Raw genomic sequence first — 21,366 nt, 5'->3', positions numbered from 1 at the left:
TAATTTTATCTAAGCGAGGGTGTTCTGATTCGGTCATAGATGCCTTAATTCAGGCACGTAAGCCTGTTACTAGGAAAATTTACCATAAGATATGGCGTAAATATCTTTATTGGTATGAATCCAAGGGCTACTCATGGAGTAGGGTTAGGATTCCTAGGATTTTGTCCTTTCTCCAAGAAGGTTTGGAGAAGGGGCTATCAGCAAGTTCCTTAAAGGGACAGATTTCTGCTTTATCTATTTTGTTACACAAGCGTCTGGCAGGTGTTCCAGATGTACAATCTTTTTGTCAGGCTCTGACTAGAATCAGGCCTGTATATAGACCAATTGCTCCTCCTTGGAGTTTAAATTTAGTTCTTAGAGTTCTTCAAGGGGTTCCGTTTGAACCTATGCATTCCATTGATATTAATTTATTATCTTGGAAAGTCTTATTTCTGGTTGCTATTTCTTCTGCTCGAAGAGTTTCTGCATTACAGTTTGATTCTCCTTATCTTATTTTCCATTCGGATAAGGTGGTGTTACGTACTAATCCTGGTTTTCTTCCTAAAGTTGTTTCAAACAAGAATATTAATCAGGAGAGTGTTGTTCCTTCCTTGTGTCCTAATCCTTGCTCTAAGAAGGAACGTGTGTTACATAATTTAGACGTAGTCCGTGCTTTAAAGTTTTACTTACAAGCGACTAAGGATTTTCGGCAATCATCTTCTTTTATTTATCGTTTTTTCAGGAAAAGGTAGGGGTCAGAAAGCTACGGCTACCTCTCTTTCTTTTTGGCTGAAGAGTATCATCCGTTTTGCATATGAGACTGCTGGACAGCTGCCTCCTGAACGAATTACAGCTCGTTCCACTAGGGCTGTGGCTTCCTCATGGGCATTCAAAAATGATGCTTCTGTTGAACAGATTTGCAAAGCTGCAACTTGGTCGTCTCTTCACACTTTTTCCAAATTTGATACTTTTGCCTTTGCTGTGGCTGCTTTTGGGAGGAAAGTTCTTCAGGCAGTGGTGTCTTCCGTTTAGGTTCCCTGTCTTGTCCCTCCCTTATCATCCGTGTACTATAGCTTTGGTATTGTATCCCACAAGTAAGGATGAATTTCGTGGACTCATCGTATCTTAAAAAAGAAAAGAAAATTTATGCTTACCTGATAAATGTATTTCTTTTTGGATACGATGAGTCCACGGCCCGCCCTGTTTTTATGAGACAGGTCTTTATTTTTGTTAAACTTCAGTCACCTCTGCACCTTGGCTTTTCCTTTCTCTTCCTAACTTCGGTCGAATGACTGGAGTGGGAGGGAAGAGAGGAGCTATTCATACAGCTCTGCTGTGGTGCTCTTTACCTCCTCCTACTGACCAGGAAGCGATATCCCACAAGTAAGGATGAATTCCGTGGACTCATCGTATCCAAAAAGAAATAAATTTATCAGGTAAGCATAAATTTTCTTTTTTCTGTCATGGATTTGTGGTAGCTTGCCAGCTGCTATTAATTGGTCAGAGGGTTCTGCAATTGGGTTGTTTCCTCTTAGGACCTCCACTCTCTTTGGAGGCAGACGTTACCAACCTTTTTTTGGGTTGGGTCCTTTTCTTGGAGTGGAGGTCGGGGATCCGTCTGCTCTCTTAGGTCTGACCATGTACTTTTGTTGTCCCTGTTATCCTCCCTGGTGGGGGGTTCACGGGTGTTCCTTCCTCCATTGGTTGCATTGCTACTGGTGTTGGTTGTCTTCTGGAATCTGGACTTTCCTGGTTGGGAGTTATCATTGATATTTCGGCACTCTCTATGGGATGGGGTTCCATGCTGACTTAGGGCCAGCTCTGCTGCCCGGGAGCTGTAACTCGCAAAATTCTGTCAGTTAGGGTTCTGTGTTTCACAGAGCGCCCTCTTTTTCTGCTGGGACACATGGTTTTTTCATCTTGTCGGTGAGCTCTGTGTTTTTCCTTCAGTCCTGATATAGGTTTCCTACCTATATGTGGCTCGTTTTAGCGGTTGTGTCTGCTCGACTAGGGTTCAGTGGGGAGCTTGTGGCTTCCTTGGAGCACCATATGTTTTATGGTGTTGTGGAGGGATTTTATTCTTCCTCGCAATCGCTCTCTCATGGTTGGGAGTGTCTCCTTGGGAGTTGGACTTTATAGATAGTTCTTTCCCTGGGTGGTTGTTCAGTAACAACCTTCATTTTGCTTTGTCTTGGTTTTTTTTACCCTATTCTGATGGTCCTTTGGATCTCCTTTTGGGTACTCTGTTCTCCCCTTCTGGGGTAGGTGGAGGTGCTTTTCCTTGGGGTAAGTTTGTGCGATTTGGGAGCCTACAGGACTTGGCTCCTTGGGGGCTTTGTGCTCAGTGGTATCTAAGGATTTTGAGTGGTCTCCAGCACAGCATGCTGGTTGTTTAACCGGTGGGCAGTTGTTTTTGTTTTTCAGTTTTTATGGGTAATTTCAGGCTGTGGTGCCCTTCGAAGAGGCCGCCTTCTGTACCCGCCCTTTGTTTGCATTCAGTGTCCTCTATAGCTTGGGTATTGTTTTCCCAAAAGTAATGAATGCTGCTGTGGACTCTTCCTGTTTAAGAAGAAAAACTTAAATTATGCCAGCAGTGCAATATATTCCAATCTCTTAAGTACAGGTTACGTGTACGGTGTCAGCCATGTTTGTCTTTACAGTAAGAGGCAGGTAGTATAGGTGTAGTTACAGTTAAGTCACACATGCATTATTTGAAGTGTTCCAAAAACGTGTTTGGTTTCAGTGAGTGCACTGTCTGCTCTGTGTAGGAACATCGCCACTCGCTGTGACTTTGCGGGTACACCCCTTTTATTAGAATATATCGACAGACTGCGAGACCAGAAAGGCAGTTTTTTGTTGGTCTGTCGATGCTTTGAATATCGGTTTTAAGGGAGTGCGTGTTAATTTGCTTTCCTGCCACCTTCTTCCTTGCGCTCTCTTTCTCAGTCTTTTAAAGGCAGCTTTGCGTCGCTCATTTTGATAGAGGGAGGTTAATTTCCTTTCTCGCCACACACTCTCTTCCTTCCATGTGTCATATCACAGGGGGTGAGTTTATTACAATTTATACTTATGAAAGAAGGTTTCCATAAGTCTATACATAGTTTGTGAAATAAAAAAACTTTTTACTGTTTAACCCTACGGTAAATTAGTTATTTTACTGTTTCTCTGTATTTAACATAATTGCATATTGGTGGCATTTTGTTATCTATGGAGCAAATTACATTTGTCCCCTGCTATAACTTTCAATGATCCTTTTCAAGGGAGATTCACAGATTATGATTTTTTTAAGCCTTTTGTGTGTTTGTTAAATTGCTGCAATTGTTATTACTGTTTAGTTATGCAATACAGATGTGAATTATGTGATGCATTCCAGTTGGTATGCTTCAACCTTTTCCGCTTAAGTGTCATTATCATACTCCTATGTGTACCCCACTAGGAGGTTCTATGGATTCTGCTACAAAAACTTTTAAAGGCTAGATAATATTTTCAATCTGGAGTTTTAGTAGCTATGCCTTTTCCTGGTAAGTAAAAGTGCAAGCCTGTGTAACCTATTATCTTCGACTCCTCAGTCCCACTATGGTCTAGATTACAAGTGAAGCTCTATTTCTTTTACAAGATATAATGAGTCCACGGATTTCATCCTTACTTATGGGATATCGCCTCCTGGTCAGTAGGAGGAGGCAAAGAGCACCACAGCAGAGCTGTATATATAGCTCCTCCCTTCCCTCCCACTCCAGTCATTCTCTTTGCCTGTGTTAGTGATAGGAAGAGGTAAAGTGAGGTGTTAGTTTAGATTCTTCAATCAATAGTTTATTGTTTTTAAAATGGTACCAAAGTGTGCTATTTTATTACAGGGTGTAGCCGTATTCCTTGTCAGCTTCTAGAGTAGAGCTACAGGTGGCTTTAAAGCAGTGGGAACTGGTGGGGGTTTGCCTCACTGCGCCTCCCATACTTGTGCTGCCCTTATGTTGATGGTTTCAGAGAATATTAACTGAGGCCCTTATGTGTTCACAGAGCTGCTGGAGAGAAGAAGACCTCTTGTGGCTGTGAAACTTTCATGCTGTTACTCAGCATAGAGGTAAGTGCAGTCTTTTATTTCTGGGGCTTGCAGCTTATCTCAGAATTGACTGTGCATTCCTAATCTGTTGGGGACTATGGGCTCTGAAAGGGCTGTCCTATTAACAGGGTGTGGGTTATCATTGGGAGGAAAGGACAATGTTAACCGACATTATGCTTATTTCACCGGACTGTACTGGCCTTTATTAACGTTGGCCTAGAAACACTGGTGTTATTGTTTTATGTACCGGAAAACTAGAAAGGTTTACTGGGTCCTTAAACTAGGGGATTTAGGGCTGACGCTGGGAGAGTGTGTTGGAGTCGGAAACTCCGGTACACGGCTGTGTGAGACATTTTTTTTTGACGATCGTGGCTGGGTATTAGGTCGCGCCCACGATGGGTGGGGTTCGTTATTTTGGCGCGCTCTGTCTGTAGCCGCGCAGTTTCTTCCCCTCCGGAAGTCAGAGGCGGATGTTACTTCCGGCTGTTTGCACAGAGATCGCGAGTGGCACCTTAACCCCATGGTTTGCAGAACAAAAGCAAGTGGTTTAGGTGTTTTTTGATTGACGTTCTGAATTGTGCCTTGAAGGGTCGGCGGAGCTGTTGAGGCGAGGTGCTCGAGTGTTGCAAAAGTTTAATAACGTTTTTTTTTGCTTGTTTCAGAAAACTTTTCAGTCGTTTTACTGTTTAAAGGGACAGTACTATAAGGATTCATATTGTACTGACAATCCTTATCACCTTTTTATATGTTTAACCATTAATTGGGTATTCATTTTTATTAAGGGTATAAAATAAGACTTTAATTTTCTATTCTGTTAGTATGGATTCAGATATCCAGACTGCAGCATGCTCTATGTGTTTGAATGCCACTGTGGAACCTTCAGTTCCTTTTTGCCCCTCCTGTTGTGAGAGGGCCTTACATTATAGAGACACAGTTTTTGATAATCCTTTACCTAAGGCAAATTCTTCTCAGGAGTCTATAGAGGAGATGCAAGGTATGCCGCAGCTTTCTCCCCAAGCGTCACAGCCCTTAACGCCCGCGCAAGCAGGGTCATGTATTTCCCCAGTATCTGCAGCATTTATATTAAAGGACATTGCTGCAGTGATGTCCTCTACGCTTTCTGATGCGTTATCCAACCTTCCTATTTCGCAGGGTAAGCGTACAAGACGGGACTCCTATGTGGGCACGTATGCCACTGATTCCATGGTGGCGATTGCGGATGCACCCTCCAGGGGCTCTGAGTTGGAGGTGCTTTCTGAGGGTGAACTCTCTTAAGCAGGGAGTGCTTTGCCCTTGACTGATCCTGATGGGGTTTCCTTCAGGTTTAAACTTGAACACCTCCGTTTATTACTGAGAGAGGTGTTGGTTACTTTGGATGACTGTGACTCAATTATAGTCCCGCCAGAGAAATTGAGTAAGTTAGACAAATATTTGGAAGTTCCTTCTTACTCAGATGTTTTTCCAGTTCCTAAAAAGACTTCGGAGATTATTGCAAAGGAATGGGGAAGACCAGGTATTCCTTTTTCTCCTTCGCCTGTATATAAAAAGATGTATCCTATAGCCGACGCTATTAGGGATTCTTGGCAGACGGTCCCTAAGGTAGAGGGGGCTATCTCTACACTGGCCAAGCGAAGTACTATTCCTATTGAGGATAGTTGTGCCTTTAAGGACCCTATGGATAAGAAGTTAGAGGCTCTTCTTAAGAAGGTTTACGTCCACCAGGGTTTTCTTTTGCAACCGGCGGCCTGCATTGTTACTGTGACCAGTGCGGCTGCTTTCTGGTTTGATGCTCTAGAGGAATCTCTTAAGACAGAGACTCCCTTGGAAAAGATACAGGATCGGATTAAAGCTCTTAAGTTAGCTAATTTGTTTATTACGGATGCTTCTCTGCAGATTACTAAATTGGCGGCTAAGAGTTCGGGTTTTGCCATCTTAGCACATCGGGCTTTATGGTTAAAGTCTTGGTCTGCGGATGTGTCGTCCAAGTCTAAGCTTTTGGCTATTCCTTAAAAGGGAAAGACCGTGTTCGGGCCTGACTTGAAGGAGATTATTTCTGACATTACGGGAGGCAAGGGTCATCTCCTCCCTCAGGATAAGAAGTCCAAACAGAGAGGGCGACAGAGTAATTTTCGTTCCTTTCGAAATCAGAAGTTATTTAATCAGCTAGTATGTAGGATCTTCCATAAAAAGACATGATGGCCTCTCCCAGTATATTATGCCAGATCCAGTGATTTAAAACCTCCTACGATCGTTGCCTTAGTGAGTTTGGAGTTTTCACCTAGCTTACCTATTCCCTCCATTTGTTGCTTTTTCAAAGAATAATTGCTCGAATTAAAGGGATATTCCAGCCAAAATTAAAATCTACATGGATGCATTTAAGTTTTGAATAGAAACATTTTTCTAATATACATGTATTGGAAAAAAAATTCTAATAAAAGCTATAGCTGTTTCAAAAGTGTATTTATGTATGCACCATGCACCAGCATTTTAAACACTGCACTTGCTCAGAGAGCCTAAGGTGCTTTTACCACCCGACAAAGTCTTAATTTTTTAATTGCTGACATAATATAAGCCCCACTGGTGCTCTGAGCAGCTGTGGTATTTAAATTTATGGTGCACTGAGAATATCTATCTATGCTTCACATGCACGTGCAGAGAAAAATTATAACATTAAAACAGTGATAACTTTTACTAGAAGCATTTGTGCCAATACATGTATATTGCAAATATGTTTCTATTCAAAGATGTAATTAATCTATGTGCATTTATATTTTGACTGGAATGTCCTTTTAAGCTAGAGTCTGCTTCATTCATTGGCCCGCAGAACCTGGTATGCAGACTTTATTCAAATGTCCACTTCTTTTCCCTGGCTTCTTCCTCAGCATCAAGACATTTGTCCCAAGGTCCTTTATTTTACCCAGATCTCTGAATTTGATGGCAAGTTGAATGCCTAATTCCGAAGCATAGTGTTTTTTCAGATGCTGTTATTGATACTTTATTACAGGCCAGAAAGCCAGTAACTAGAAAGATCTACCACAAGATATGGAAGGTATACTTTTGATTGGTGTGCTACAAGAGGTTTCCATGGGGTTTCCATTCAGATTCTTAGAATCCTCCTATTCCTTCAAGATGGATTAGACAAAGGTCTATTTGCTAGTTCTTTGAAGGGTCAAAGTTTGTCTCTATCTGTTCTTTTTTTAATTTTCCACAAGGACAAAGCTGTGCTTCGTACCAAATATTTTTTTCTGCTTAAAGGGACACTAAATCCAATTTCTTCTATAAAGGTAAGACGAGTCCACGGATTCATCCTTTACTTGTGGGATATTATCCTTCCCTACAGGAAGTGGCAAAGAGCACCACAGCAGAGCTGTCTATATAGCTCCTCCCTTAGCTCCACCCCCCAGTCATTCTGTTTGCCTACTCTAAGTACTAGGAAGGGTAAAGTGAAAGAGGTGATAAAATATTAGTTTTTAATTTCTTCAAGCAAGAGTTTGTTATTTTAAATGGTACCGGTTTGTACTATTTACTCTCAGGCAGCAGATGGATGAAGACTGCTGCCTGGAGGATGATGATCTTAGCATTTGTAACTAAGGTCCATTGCTGTTCCCACAGAGGTTGAGGAGTACAGGAAACTTCAGTGTGAGGAACGGTTTCATGCTATGCAGCAATGAGGTATGTTCAGTCATATTTTTTCTGGAGAGACTGTGTATTTCAGAAAGGCTGACATTATACCCAGGAGGGTAAGGGTAAGCAGTAATCCTAGAGCTAAAAGAAGGGCATTACTTAGCTTGCATATGGGGCCAATTACAAATATGGTTGACACTGAATGGCAAATGTTTGTGAGCAAACGTTTTTTGTTTTGGGAGTGCTTTAACGTTTTTGTGGGCAATAAACGTTTTGGGCAACTTTATTAGGGCACACATGGCTTAATTTTTGGGTCTTAGAACTCACATGGCTAGTTATAACCGCTCTGGTGCGGTTCTTTAAGGCTGAGGAAACATCGAGTGAGATGGGCGAGGCCCATTTTCGCGCCTCAGATGCGCAGTTAGTTTTGTCAGCAAGCAGCAAGCTCTAACTTCTGAGGGCCCTGGTGTATGTTTTGGGCCAAATCGAAGCTTTTACCCCACACTTTCGATCCCTGAGGGCAGGTAGGGTCACAGCAGGGCTGTGGCAAGGTGCTGAGGTTTTTTTTTCCGGATCTGGGCCTATTTTCGATCTGGTTTGGAAATTAAGGGGTTAATTGTTAAAAAAAAATTGTGGTGCATTTTTAACTACCTATAGTGTGTCTACATACAACATTTTGAAAAATGTGGTGCATGTTTAGGCTGTTTTGCAGAACGTGTATGCTTTTTTTCTCTTAAAGGCGCAGTACTGTTTTTTTTTAAGATTGTTATTTTTTTCACTAAATAAAGTGTTTTCATGCTTGTTTGTAGTCATTACTAGCCTGTTCAACATGTCTGACATTGTGGAAAGTCAATGTTCAATATGTTTAGAAGCCATTGTAGAACCTTCACTTAGAATGTGTCCCTCATGCACTGAAAGGTCAATAAATTGTAAAGAACATATTTTAGCTACTAAAAGTATGTCGCAGGATGATTCTCAGTCAGAAGAGAATCAGGTTATGCCATCTAATTCTCCCCAAGTGTCACAACCGTTAACGCCCACACAAGCGACGCCAAGTACGTACTTCTAGTACGTCTAATTCTTTCACCCTGCAAGATATGGCCGCAGTTATGAATACTACCCTCACAGAGGTTTTATCTAAGCTGCCTGGGTTGCAGGGGAAGCACAGCAGGTCTAGTGTGAGAACAAACGCTGAGCCCTCTGATGCTTTATTAGCTATATGCAATGTACCCTCACAATGTTCTGATGTGAGGGATTTGCTGGCTGAGGGAGAGATTTCTGACTTAGGAAATATGTTCCCTCAGACAGATTCAGATATGACGGCTTTTAAATTTAAACTAGAACACCTCCGCTTGTTGCTCAGGGAGGTTTTAGCGACTCTGGATGATTGTGACCCTATTGTAGTTCCAGAGAAATTGTGTAAAATGGACAAATTCCTAGAGGTTCCTGTCTACAATGATGTTTTTCCGGTCCCTAAGAGGATTTCGGAAATTGTTACTAAGGAGTGGGATAGACCAGGTATTCCGTTCGCTCCCCCTACTACTTTTAAGAAAATGTTTCCCATATCAGATGCCGTGCGGGACTCGTGGCAGACGGTCCCTAAGGTGGAGGGAGCTATTTCTACCCTGGCTAAGCGTACAACTATTCCTATTGAGGACAGTTGTGCTTTCAAAGATCCTATAGATAAAAAATTAGAGGGTCTCCTGAAGAAAATATTTGTTCATCAAGGTTTTCTTCTCCAACCTATAGCGTGCATCGTTCCTGTAACTACTGCAGCGTCCTTTTGGTTCGAGGCTCTGGAAGAGGCTCTTCAGGTTGAGACTCCATTATCTGGATAGAATTAGGGCTCTCAAGCTTGCTAATTCTTTCATTACAGATGCCGCTTTTCAATTGGCTAAATTAGCGGCGAAGAATTCAGGTTTTGCCATTTTAGCGTGTAGAGCGTTATGGCTTAAGTCCTGGTCTGCTGATGTGTCATCAAAAGCTAAGCTTTTAGCCATCCCTTTCAAGGGTAAGACCCTATTCGGGCCTGAACTGAAAGAGATCATTTCAGACATCACTGGAGGTAAAGGCCATGCCCTTCCTCAAGATAACACGAATAAGATGAGGACCAAACAAAATAATTTTCGTTCCTTTCGAAACTTCAAAGGTGGTCCCTCTTCCTCTTCCCCTGCCGCAAAGCAAGAGGGGAATCTTGCTCAATCCAAGTCAGTCTGGAGACCTAACCAGACTTGGAACAAGGGTAAACAGGCCAAGAAGCCCGCTGCTGCCACCAAGACAGCATGAAGGGGTAGCCCCCGATCCGGGACCGGATCTAGTAGGGGGCAGACTTTCTCTCTTCGCTCAGGCTTGGGCAAGAGACGTTCAGGATTCCTGGGTTTTAGGAATAGTAACCCAGGGGTATCTTCTAGATTTCAAAGATTCTCCCCCAAGGGGGAGATTCCATCTTTCTCAATTGTCTGTAAACCAGACAAAAAGAGAGGCGTTCTTACGCTGTGTAGAAGACCTATATTCCATGGGAGTGATCTGCCCAGTTCCGGAAACAGAACAGGGGCAAGGGTTCTACTCCAATCTGTTTGTGGTTCCCAAAAAAGAGGGATCTTTCAGACCAATTTTGGATCTCAAGATCCTAAACAAATTCCTCAGAGTCCCATCCTTCAAGATGGAGACCATTCAGACTTTTTTGCCAATGATCCAGGAGGGTCAATATATGACCACCGTGGACTTAAAGGATGCGTATCTACACATTCCTATCCACAAAGATCATCACCAGTTCCTCAGGTTCGCCTTTCTGGACAAGCATTACCAGTTTGTGGCTCTTCCCTTCGGGTTGGCCACGGCTCCCAGAATTTTCACAAAGGTGCTAGGGTCCCTTCTGGCGGTTCTAAGGCCGCGGGGCATAGCTGTGGCGCCTTATCTGGATGATATCTTAATCGAGGCGTCAACTTACCAACTAGCCAAGTCTCACACGGACATCGTGTTGGCTTTTCTAAGATCTCACAGATGGAAAGTGAACGTAAAAAAGAGTTCACTTATCCCTCTCACAAGAGTTCCATTCCTGGGAACTCTGATAGATTCGGTGGACATGAACATTTTTCTGACGGAGGTCAGGAAATCAAAGATTTTATCCATCTGCCGAGCTCTTCATTCCATTCCTCGGCCGTCAGTGGCTCAGTGTATGGAAGTAATCAGTTTAATGGTAGCGGCAATGGACATAGTTCCGTTTGCTCACTTGCATCTCAGACCACTGCAACTTTTCATGCTCAAACAGTGGAATGGGGATTATGCAGATTTATCTCCTCGGATAAATCTGGACCAAGAGACCAGAAACTCTCTTCTTTGGTGGTTGTCACAGGATCATCTGTCCAAGGGAATGTGTTTCTGCAGGCCAGCGTGGGTCATAGTGACGACGGACACCAGCCTATTGGGCTGGGGTGCAGTCTGGAATTTCCTGAAAGCACAGGGTTTGTGAACTCAGGAGGAGACTCTTCTCCCAATAAATATTCTAGAACTGAGAGCGATATTCAACGCGCTTCAGGCGTGGACTCAGCTGGCGTCGGCCAGATTCGTAAGACAATATCACGACTGTAGCATATATCAATCATCAGGGGGGAACAAATAGTTCTCTAGCAATGATAGAGGTTACCAAAATAATTTGATGGGCAGAGACTCACTCTTGCCATCTATCAGCAATCTATATCCCAGGAGTGGAGAACTGGGAAGCGGATTTTCTAAGTCGCCAGACTTTTCATCCGGGGGAGTGGGACCTCCATCCGGAGGTGTTTGCGCAATTGATTCAGCAATGGGGCACACCAGAATTGGATCTGATGACTTCCTCGTTACGGGTCCAGGTCAAGGGATCCTCAGGCAGTACTGATAGATGCTCTGGCAGTACCCTGGTCGTTCAACCTGGCTTATGTGTTTCCACCATTTCCTCTCCTTCCTCGTTTGATTGCCAGAATCAAACAGGAGAGAGCTTCGGTGATTTTGATAGCACCTGCGTGGCCACGCAGGACTTGGTATGCAGACCTGGTGGACATGTCATTTCTTCCACCATGGACTCTGCCACTGAGACAGGACCTTCTGATTCAAGGTCCGTTCCAGCATCCAAATCTAGTTTCTCTGCGACTGACTGCTTGGAGATTGAACGCTTGATCTTATCCAAGCAGGGGTTCTCTGAGTCGGTCATAGATACCTTGATTAAGGCTCGAAAGCCTGTCACCAGGAAAATTTATCATAAGATATGGTGTAAATATCTTTATTGGTGCGAATCCAAAGGCTACTCATGGAGTAAGATCAGGATTCCTAGGATTTTGTCCTTTCTCCAAGAAGGATTGGAGAAGGGGCTATCAGCTAGTTCCTTAAAGGGACAGATATCTGCTTTATCAATTCTACTGCACAAACGTCTGGCAGATGTTCCAGACGTTCAGTCGTTCTGTCAGGCTTTAGTTAGAATCAAGCCTGTGTTTAAACCTGTTGCTCTGCCATGGAGTTTGAATTTGGTTCTTAAAGTTCTTCAAGGGGTTCCATTTGAACCTATGCATTCCATAGATATTAAGCTTCTATATTGGAAAGTTCTGTTTTTAGTTGCTATCTCTTCGGCTCGAAGAGTTTCTGAACTATCTGCATTGTGACTCGCCTTATCTTGTTTTCCATGCTGATAAGGTGATTCTGCGTACCAAACCTGGATTCCTTCTAAGGTTGTTACTAATAAGAATATTAATCAGGAAATTGTTGTTCCTTCTCTGTGTCATAATCCTTCCTCTAAGAAGGAGCGTCTATTGCACAACTTGGACGTGGTTCGTGCTTTAAAGTTTTACTTGCAAGCGACCAAAGATTTTTGTCAAACATCTTCTTTGTTTGTTGTCTATTCTGGAAAACGTAGAGGTCAAAAATCTACGGCTACCTCTCTTACCTTTTGGCTAAAAAGCATCATCCGTTTGGCATACGAGACTGCTGGACAGCAGCCTCCTGAAATAATTACAGCTCACTCTACTAGAGCGTTGGCTTCCACATGGGCTTTTAAAAATGATGCTTCTGTTGAACAGATTTGTAAGGCTGCGACTTGGTCTTCGCTTCATACCTTTTCCAAATTTTACAAATTTGATACTTTTGCTTCTTCTGCTATTTTTGGGAGAAAAGTTCTTCAAGCAGTGGTGCCTTCTGTTTAACCATCTGTCTTGTCCCTCCCGTTCATCCGTGTCCTGTAGCTTTGGTATTGTATCCCACAAGTAAAGGATGAATCCGTGGACTCGTCTTACCTTTATAGAAGAAAACTAAATTTATGCTTACGTGATAAATTGATTTCTTCTATGGTAAGACGAGTCCACGGCCCGCCCTGTCATTTTAAGACAGATTATATTTTTTTGATTTAAACTCAGTCACCTCTGCAGCTTGTAGTTTCTCCTTTTTCTTCCTGTACCTTTGGTCGAATGACTGGGGGTTGAGCTAAGGGAGGAGCTATATAGACAGCTCTGCTGTGGTGCTCTTTGCCACTTCCTGTAGGGAAGGATAATATCCCACAAGTAAAGGATGAATCCATGGACTCGTCTTACCATAGAAGAAATCAATTTATCAGGTAAGCATAAATTTAGTATTTTTTCTTTCATGGTTTAGACAGAGCATGCAATTTTAAGCAACTTTCTAATTTACTCCTATTATCAATTGTTCTTTGTTCTCTTGCTATCTTTATTTAAAAAGCAGGAATGTGATGCATAGGAGCCGGCCCATTTTTTATTGAGAACCTGGGTTATGCTTGCTTATTGGTGGGTAAATGTAAGCCTCCAATAAGCAAGTGCTATCCATTGTGCTGAACCTAAAATGGTCTGGCTGCTAAAATTTACATTCCTGCTTTTAAAATAAAGATAGCAAGAGAACGAAGAAAAATTGACAATAGGAGTAAATTAGAAAGTTGCTTAAAATTCCATGCTCTATCTGAATCATGAAAGAAAAAAATTGGGTTCAGTGTCCCTTTAAAGTTGTCTATTTTCAAGGGCCTGTACAGAGTGGCCGACATTCTGGAGAGTGGGTCGGTTTTGTCATTCTCCCACTTACAGGAGAGGGTTGCACACCTCAAGTTACACTGGTTAATTTATTTACAGCTGCAATCCTCTCTTAGAGACTTCCTCAAAAATGCACCAGGCAAGGTGTCCATGGTATTAGAAGTCTTTGGCATCAGTCCCCATAGGTCCAAACACTCTATATCTAGGCTCTATGTGTCAATTCAATCCCCCCAAACGCACCTTAAACCCACATAATGTTAGCGTGGGAACGGGAACTAGACATAGTAAAAGATAGACAGGAATGGGAAACACTATTCCAGTCGGGAGATAAGGGCCTACTAAGCATTGACTTGAAGGAAAACAGGTTGAAAACAGCCTTCCGATGGTACTTAACTCCAGTTAGGACTTCTCGTATGAATCCCCAAGGGAGTTACTTGTGCTATAGGGGCTGCGGAAAGAGAGGTACATATAAACACGTGGTGGGATTGTGGGGTTATCCAGGAGGTGTGGAGGAGACTATCCTCGTTTATAGGTCAGCTGATGGATGAGGAGTTTACCCTTACCATACAACAGGCACTACTACACAAACTCATAGATGTTTACTATAGATACCTTAACACCTTCATTAGAATTCTATGTACAGTCACCAGAATATGTATCGCGAGATACTGGAAGATAGGGGCTCCGTCATGAACGGAGATATACAATAAAGTACAACTCACATATACCATGTATGAAGAGGCAGCGGGAATCCTAAACAATAGGGAGGTCGTGCATAAGGTATGGTTCTGCTGGATAGGTAGACAGGAACAATGATCTAGGGTTCTAATTTAGATTGTGGCGATTTCAGGACGCCGGGGTGTGCCGTGGAACAGGTATCTCTATTTACAAGGTATTTCGCTATCTACAAAAAAGTCACTGTTTCTTTTGCTGTCCCCCCCTTTTTGTTGTTGTTTTTGTTGTTTTTTTATTATTGATATTTGTTAACAAAACGTGATGACTGTTAAAGCAAGAATGATAAAAAAAAAAAGAAATTTTTTTTTAATAAAGAATATTTAAACATAAAGTTGTTTATTTTAAAAAATATAATCCAAGAGATTATTGATCCTTATAATTCTAATGAGAGGCTTCTCCTTACCCTAAATTTAGTAAGTGCCTTAAAGTTTTATCTTCAAGTGAATTCAGGTAGAGCACAAATTTATATGTACATCATTCAAGTCCTTGTAAAGCTCAAAATGCTACTGCAGTGGCTTTGGCTTTTTGATTTAAGCAGGGGATGCACAAGTCTTACTTGGTGGCTGGAAAGTCACCCACAAAATGTATCACGATTTACAGCTCATTCCCCTAGTGCAGTTTCTACTTCTTGTGCTTTCAAAAATGATACATCCTTGGAACAGATTTGCGAAGCTGCAACATGGTCTTCTCTACATACCTTTTTCAAATTTGACTGTTTTTATATTTTTGCTTCTTCAGAAGTGGTTTATGGCAGGAAAGTCCTTCAGGCCACAGTGTTTGGCAAATAGGAACTGCCTTATTTTTTGCCTTGTCATGGACACCAAAGGATGGATATTAAATCCCACACATCAAGGCTTGTGGTCTCTCACCATCATATGAAAGAAAACCAAATTTATGCTTACATGATAAAAAAAATTCTTTCAACATGGTGAAAGTCCACAAGACCTCGCCCTATTTCATTTTTTGGCACTTTTTTTATTTGCACCTGTATATACCCTGCTTTGCCTTTCCTACCTATTTCATTTTCTCTGCTCAGCTATACATTAAACTTAGTAGTACATGGAGGTGGGAGGGATTAAATGCTCTTGTTTGAATTTCTTTGCCTCCTCCTATTGGAGGGATTTCAGTCCCACACATCAAGGCTTGTGAACTCTCACTATCCTGAAAGAAAATAATTTGTCAGGTAAGCATAAATTCTGTTTTAAATTACTATTTTTTTGGGATGGGGGATATATTAGAAAATTGTTGGGCTATACAGAATATATATATAACTTTAATAAAGTTAATATAGTTTGCTACAGCTCTTTCTTGTGTTATGTAAATATATATTAATGTTAAACTGAGTGTTCCTTCTGTTTTCAAAACAGCTCCATCTGTCCCCCTGGATCCTGTTTCTGTGTCAAAATCACCATCACAGATAATTCTGAATTGGAAACCTCCATCTGAACCTAATGGGAATATAACCCATTACAGGGTGTTTTGGCAGGAACAACCGGAAGATAAGGAACTGTCTGACCTTGATTACTGCAATAAGGGTAGGTTCTTTTAAAGAACTTTGAGATGTTGTTTGCAAAGATAGTAAACAGTAATATATGGATTTTGTGCGGAGGGTGAATCAGGGTTCTATTAGTATCAGTGCTTTAAGGGAACTAATCACAGGTTTGGTGGTGCTTAATTTTTTTTGGGACATATAGAGGTAGGGTGTAAATAATTTTTGATAGTTAAGGAAAATAAAGAAGTTAAAATTACTTTCTGGTGGTTCACAAAGATTTGTGAGAATAAGTGCTTTCTGGAAACTCAGAAGTGAATGAAAGAAATATTAAAGATCATTTTATAATTATAAGTGAGTGACAAGTACTGTAAGAATACTTTTTAAGAACTACATTGTGAGTGTTGTGAGAGTTTTCCGGCAATTTGCTAATTATGTTCTGTGAAAGTAAGAACTTTTTGAGAAATTGGAGCAAAATGTTGTGAGCCTTCAATGTTTCTTAGGGTCAAAGGGTTGAGAGTCAGAGAGCTTCCTGAGAACATGTAGTAAAAAGAAAAAGCACAGAAAAACATTTTTTAAAACATATTTAGACTATAAGGAAGAAAAAAAACAACACCACCAAGTGTAAGGTCTTCCTAACTTTCTACCAAAAGAGGGATTTGATTTTCTGAAGCTTAATTTATTTCCCAGTAGTCCTCCTCTTACCACGTGTCGAATTTCTTATATGTGCCAGATTATAGTAAAGGTAAGTGGTAAGCTTCTGGTAGCGTCGAGAAATTCCACAGAGCAGGTGCAGTATGGAAAAAGTCTTGCAAAGTTGGGTGGTGGTTGTGGAGGTGTAAGAGAAGAGAGGGATGTTAGTAAAGGTTTTTTAGGATTGAATTAGATATTTCAGATTTTCTTTCTTCTTCTACTGGTTATGGGAAGCCAGTGGCAATGCAGATATATATAAAGTGATGATTGAGTCGTGACGATGAGTGACTTCTAGAGTACAGGGGAATAATGCTCTGAGGAGCTCTCTGGGACCCAAAGGAAAATTCAGGAATGCATCAAGTAGCTGTTTGGACATTTTGATAGGGAATTATTTTCAGGTATATTTTTCATTGTTTTTTTAACTGTTGGACAGGGGAGATTGATTGAACCTATGGAGCAAAAAGTTTGGTTTCTTGGGCTCAGTAGAGGGTCCCTCAAGTGTTGGGAGGCCTCTTAAATGTACTGAAAATGTGATACTTTCTGGGACAAGAAGAGGGGGGGGTCTAGGAATATTTGTTATGTGAGAACTTAAATGTACATGTAAGATAAAATTAAACTTTTATAATTCAGATATAAATTGTACTTTCCTTCTAAATACAGGGAGAGTCCACAGCTGCATTCATTACTTTTGGGAATACAGAACCTGGCCACCAGGAGGAGGCAAATACACCCCAGCCAAAGGCTTAAAGGGCCATTATACACTCATTTTTTCTTTGCATAAATGTTTTGTAGATGATCTATTTATAAAGCCCATAACGTTTTTAAATAACATTGCTCTGATTTTCAGACTCCTAACCAAGCCCCAAAGTTTTATTTGAATACCGTCAGCTACCTTCTCGAGCTTGCTCCTGTTTGTGTAAAGGGTCTTTTCATATGCAAAGGAAGGGGGAGGGGGGGGGAGTGTCTTATTTCCCACTTGCAGTGGGCTTTCCAGCTACCTTTTCAACACAGCTAAACTGAAAGCTTCTAAGTACGTTTTTAAACCATTTTATACTGGATTTTTATATCAGTATCTGTGCATCTTATTCTTTATAGTAGTGTCTATTACATGCAGTTATATGAAAATGAGTGTATACTGTCCCTTTAAATACCTCCCCCACTTCCCTCATCCCCCAGTCATTCTTTGCCTTTCGTCACAGGAGGTTGGCAGAGAAGTGTCATAAGATCACAGAGTAGTTCCTTATGGAGGGTAGTACTCTTCGAGATGGGACTGGAGTTTTAAGTAGTCTCGTCAGTCAGGAGATGCAGGAAGAGTCTTTCTGTGAAACCATCCTGACTCGTATTAACTGCTCTATAAGCAATCAGAGTTGACGAGTTTCGCTGCCTGCTTTTCTGCCTCAAGTCCATGTCAGAAGCGCTGCTACAATCTGTCAAACTTGAAGGACCGTGTTGCTGTTCCAAGGCATAGATTCCGGTAAGATCGTTTAAATTTTTATATACTTGTAACGTTAGAAGACAGGGTCTCAGTGGGACTCCTTTATCTTTAAATGGAATCAAGGGTTAATATCTCCGGAAGGGGATTATTGAACAGTGGGGGCTTTAATCATGTTTGTTTTGTGAATTGACTGCTTATGTATATGTGACGTTTGGGACTCATAGGCTTTTACGGAACGTACAGGTTTTCGAGCTGTGCGGTTTTATGGACTGACACGCTTTTCTTAGCTGGAGTGAATCCTGCATGTTGCACCACGTGACCAGGTGAGGTCATATTTTTGTTTCCCATTTCTGTATTCCTGACTGTGCGACTGCGGAGAGGATCCGTTTTTCTCTACCTGTCTGGGTCATAGGAGGTGGTGAGTGCCCCAGCCATTGGGGGTATAAGGTGCCAGTTGTTTTTTGACCAGAATCCACTTAGTCGAGTTATGGAGGATTCTGCTATTTTAGAGGGGGTTTCCTCTGATTCAGATGTTGATACCTGTGTATATTGTGAGGAGGCCCGGGTAACCCAGCCCTCTCAATTATGTTCCGTATGCCGCCACAGAGTGTTCTCTTCTTCCCACGTTGGAACGTTGGAGACCACTGAGCCATCCGCCTCTGAGTATTCGGCATCCCGTGAGGTGCGTTCCCTAACATCTTCTGGTCCTACACAGGCGGTTGCCCTGCATACCGTTACACCCTCTCCTGAAGGTGGCCTTTTTCCACCAGAGGTTACTACACATTTTCGCATGGCCATATCTCTGGTCTTAGCGCATTTGCATCTCCCTGCCATGTGCAAGCGGAGGCTTTATCCATGTACTCCTGCCCAAGGTCCGGCATGTAAGAGGACTTTGGTATCTGATCAGTCTTCTGGGGAAGCAGTGTCCTCTGAGGCTTCAGAGGTGCTACCTCCAGGGTCGGAGACCTCAGATACTCCAACGGAGGTGAATTTTGCTTTTAAATTTAGAATGGCTCGCCTGCGTGTACTTCTCAGAGAAGTTTTGGCGACGTTGGAGGATCCTAATTCTGATCCATCAGCTGAATCTGATTCAGATAGTGAACTTGTTTAGATGACTGGAGGGATGGTGATCCTATTCCTTATAGTCTTTATATTGTTATTCTTTGTTTTTGTATTAGATTCCCAGTTCGGAGTCACATGACGGGTGGGACCTGACGGTTTCATTTTCCTCTGGGTTATCTCTTGTGTGCGCTTGCCTACTTTCTTTTCTAATTCGGTTAGGATAAGTTTTTATTTTCCTTTGTTTTTGAGTGTAAGATTATGTTGAAATTCTTATTCTTCTTATGAAGACTTTTCACTCTGGGATTCTGGTATTAGCGATTTTCATGGAAGTTCAATTTTGCAAAAAAAAAAAAAAAAAAAGAATAATTACATAGACTAGTTTGTCTCTGTTCGGGGTGATGTTCTCTCGATATGTCCGAGACTATGTTTAAGCTTCAGAGCTTATATGTTTTTCTGTTTATTGTTCTCAGTTTTCTAGCCCTGCTAGAAATTTAGAATTTTTCCGCTTGACCCTGAACAGATACCTTCATATAAGGCTGGTCCTGGTTGGGTATAATTATTTCTGTTCTTTTGCGGTTTGTACAGATATGTTGTATCCTGTCTAACAGGCTGATCCTGTTTGGGTACTTGTTACCTTTCTTCTTTCTTCTTCTCAAGAGGTTAGTTTTTTCGGTCCAGAGGGAGCCCTTCTATCCTGGATGTCAGGCTGGTCCTGTTTAAATTGTCTTGGTTGGGCATCTGAGATTGGATCTTATGCAGTCCAAGTGGCCTACGAGTTAATACCCTGCCTTGCAAGGCTGTTGCCTTGGAGTTTGTATTCTGCTGTGACAGTTCTTCTTAGGAGCTAAGTTTTGCCTCTCTTGATGAGGGGAAGACGGGTGACTTTATTTGTAGTCTTTTTCCTGGTTCGTCTTCACAGGGGTGTGTTTTCCCCCTTTATTGGTGCTCCTTAGGGGTTTTCTTGTTCTGTTTGTTTTTCTATGCTCTCTAGGTAGAGCTTATTGCTTCTTTCTCTTGAGGGTTGATATGCGGTTCTCTCTTTCCTTATCAGGGAGATGGAGATTTTCCATCTTTTTGTGGAAATCCGGTTTTTCGAGACTGTATTATTTCTGTGATCCAGGGTTTTTTTTGGTTTTATACAGTATCCTGCCCTTCTGGGTTCTGGTTGCTCCTCTTTTTGACGGTTCTGGTTTCTCCATCGCCTGCTAGGAGTTTTAAGGAATCTCTCCTCTTTTTTCCAGTTGGTTTTGGAATGGAGTTCCTGGGGTAGGTTCCAGGGTGGTTATTGAATCTGTTTGATTTTCAGACAGGAAGTCTCCTAGGCCGTTTGAGTTTAAATTCTCTATAGGCTTCCCCACTGTCTTTCTTCAGTCCTTTGTTGGTACTGTGGGTGGCTGATGTTTATTAGTCTGTTTTTTTTGGCTGGGCATGTTTCTATCTATCTCCAGAATCTTATAGATTTCTGATTAGTCCGCTTCTGTCGCCAGTATACGATATATTTTTTCCTATTTTGGGAAACTCACCTTTGGTCTACTGGGGCAGTTGTGCTATCACTTCCATGGAAGTGGGAGAGTGTCTTCTGGGGTTCCTTCTGTTTTCTCTCAAGAATCTTTGATCACTCTTTCTACTCTGAGGACCTGGTCTTCTGAGTTTTTCCAGTTGGGTTCTTTCTGAAGTTGATCCGTTTTCTGACTCAGAGTTCAGCAGGAGGTTGAGGGACTCTCCTTTGGTGTCCTTTGGACTGATTTGTATCTTTGGGGGGATCCGATCTAGCTTCTCTGGGCGTTTATGCCTATCCTAGTCTTGCCCTTAGGGGATCGTGGTCAGGGATTCTTGAGTATATCTCTGGATCCTTTCGGTGCTGGGGAAGTTTAATGTCTCCTTTTCTAGTTCGACTCAAGTTCTGTCTGGGGCAGGCATCAGGGTTCCTGATTGCTCCTTTTTTGTGCTGCGACTCGTTTTCGTGGTTGGTCTTCTCCATTATGGGTGCCCCTTATTATGGAGTTTGACAGGGTCTTCACCCTTGGTGTCTTGATGTATCCTGACAGGGTTTTTGGAAGGGTGTCAGTCCTTTCCTCAGTGTGTTGCTGGTCCGTAGTTTTACTTTTTGAATTGCTGACCGTCCCTCCCTGTTTTGGTAGGGTGGTGTTGGTTCTCTCTGATTTTTTACCTCTTCTTGAAGTCCTCTCTGGTCCTTCCAGGGTGTCCTGGAGGAAGAGGTTCTTAGGTTGGCTAGTTCTTAGCCTGGGGGTTAGCCTGGAGGTCTAACAGACGTGCAGTTAAGGGTGAT

At 42.0% G+C, this 21,366-nt stretch overlaps 1 protein-coding gene across 1 annotated transcript in view; it reads left to right on the top strand.

Moving 5' to 3' along the window:
* The window catches only part of INSR (insulin receptor), a 327,427-nt gene that overhangs the window by 231,061 nt on the left and 75,000 nt on the right, over window positions 1-21,366 (top strand). The window contains exon 9 of the mRNA XM_053702881.1: window positions 15,765-15,932. Within this exon, the coding sequence (XP_053558856.1) occupies window positions 15,765-15,932 (168 nt within the window). The remainder of the gene's footprint in view (window positions 1-15,764; window positions 15,933-21,366) is intronic.

Source organism: Bombina bombina, chromosome 2 (assembly GCF_027579735.1).
Source record: "Bombina bombina isolate aBomBom1 chromosome 2, aBomBom1.pri, whole genome shotgun sequence".
NCBI classification, from domain to species: domain Eukaryota; kingdom Metazoa; phylum Chordata; class Amphibia; order Anura; family Bombinatoridae; genus Bombina; species Bombina bombina.
Note: the sequence above shows the minus strand (reverse complement) of the source record. Positions and strands in the feature narration are given on the sequence as shown.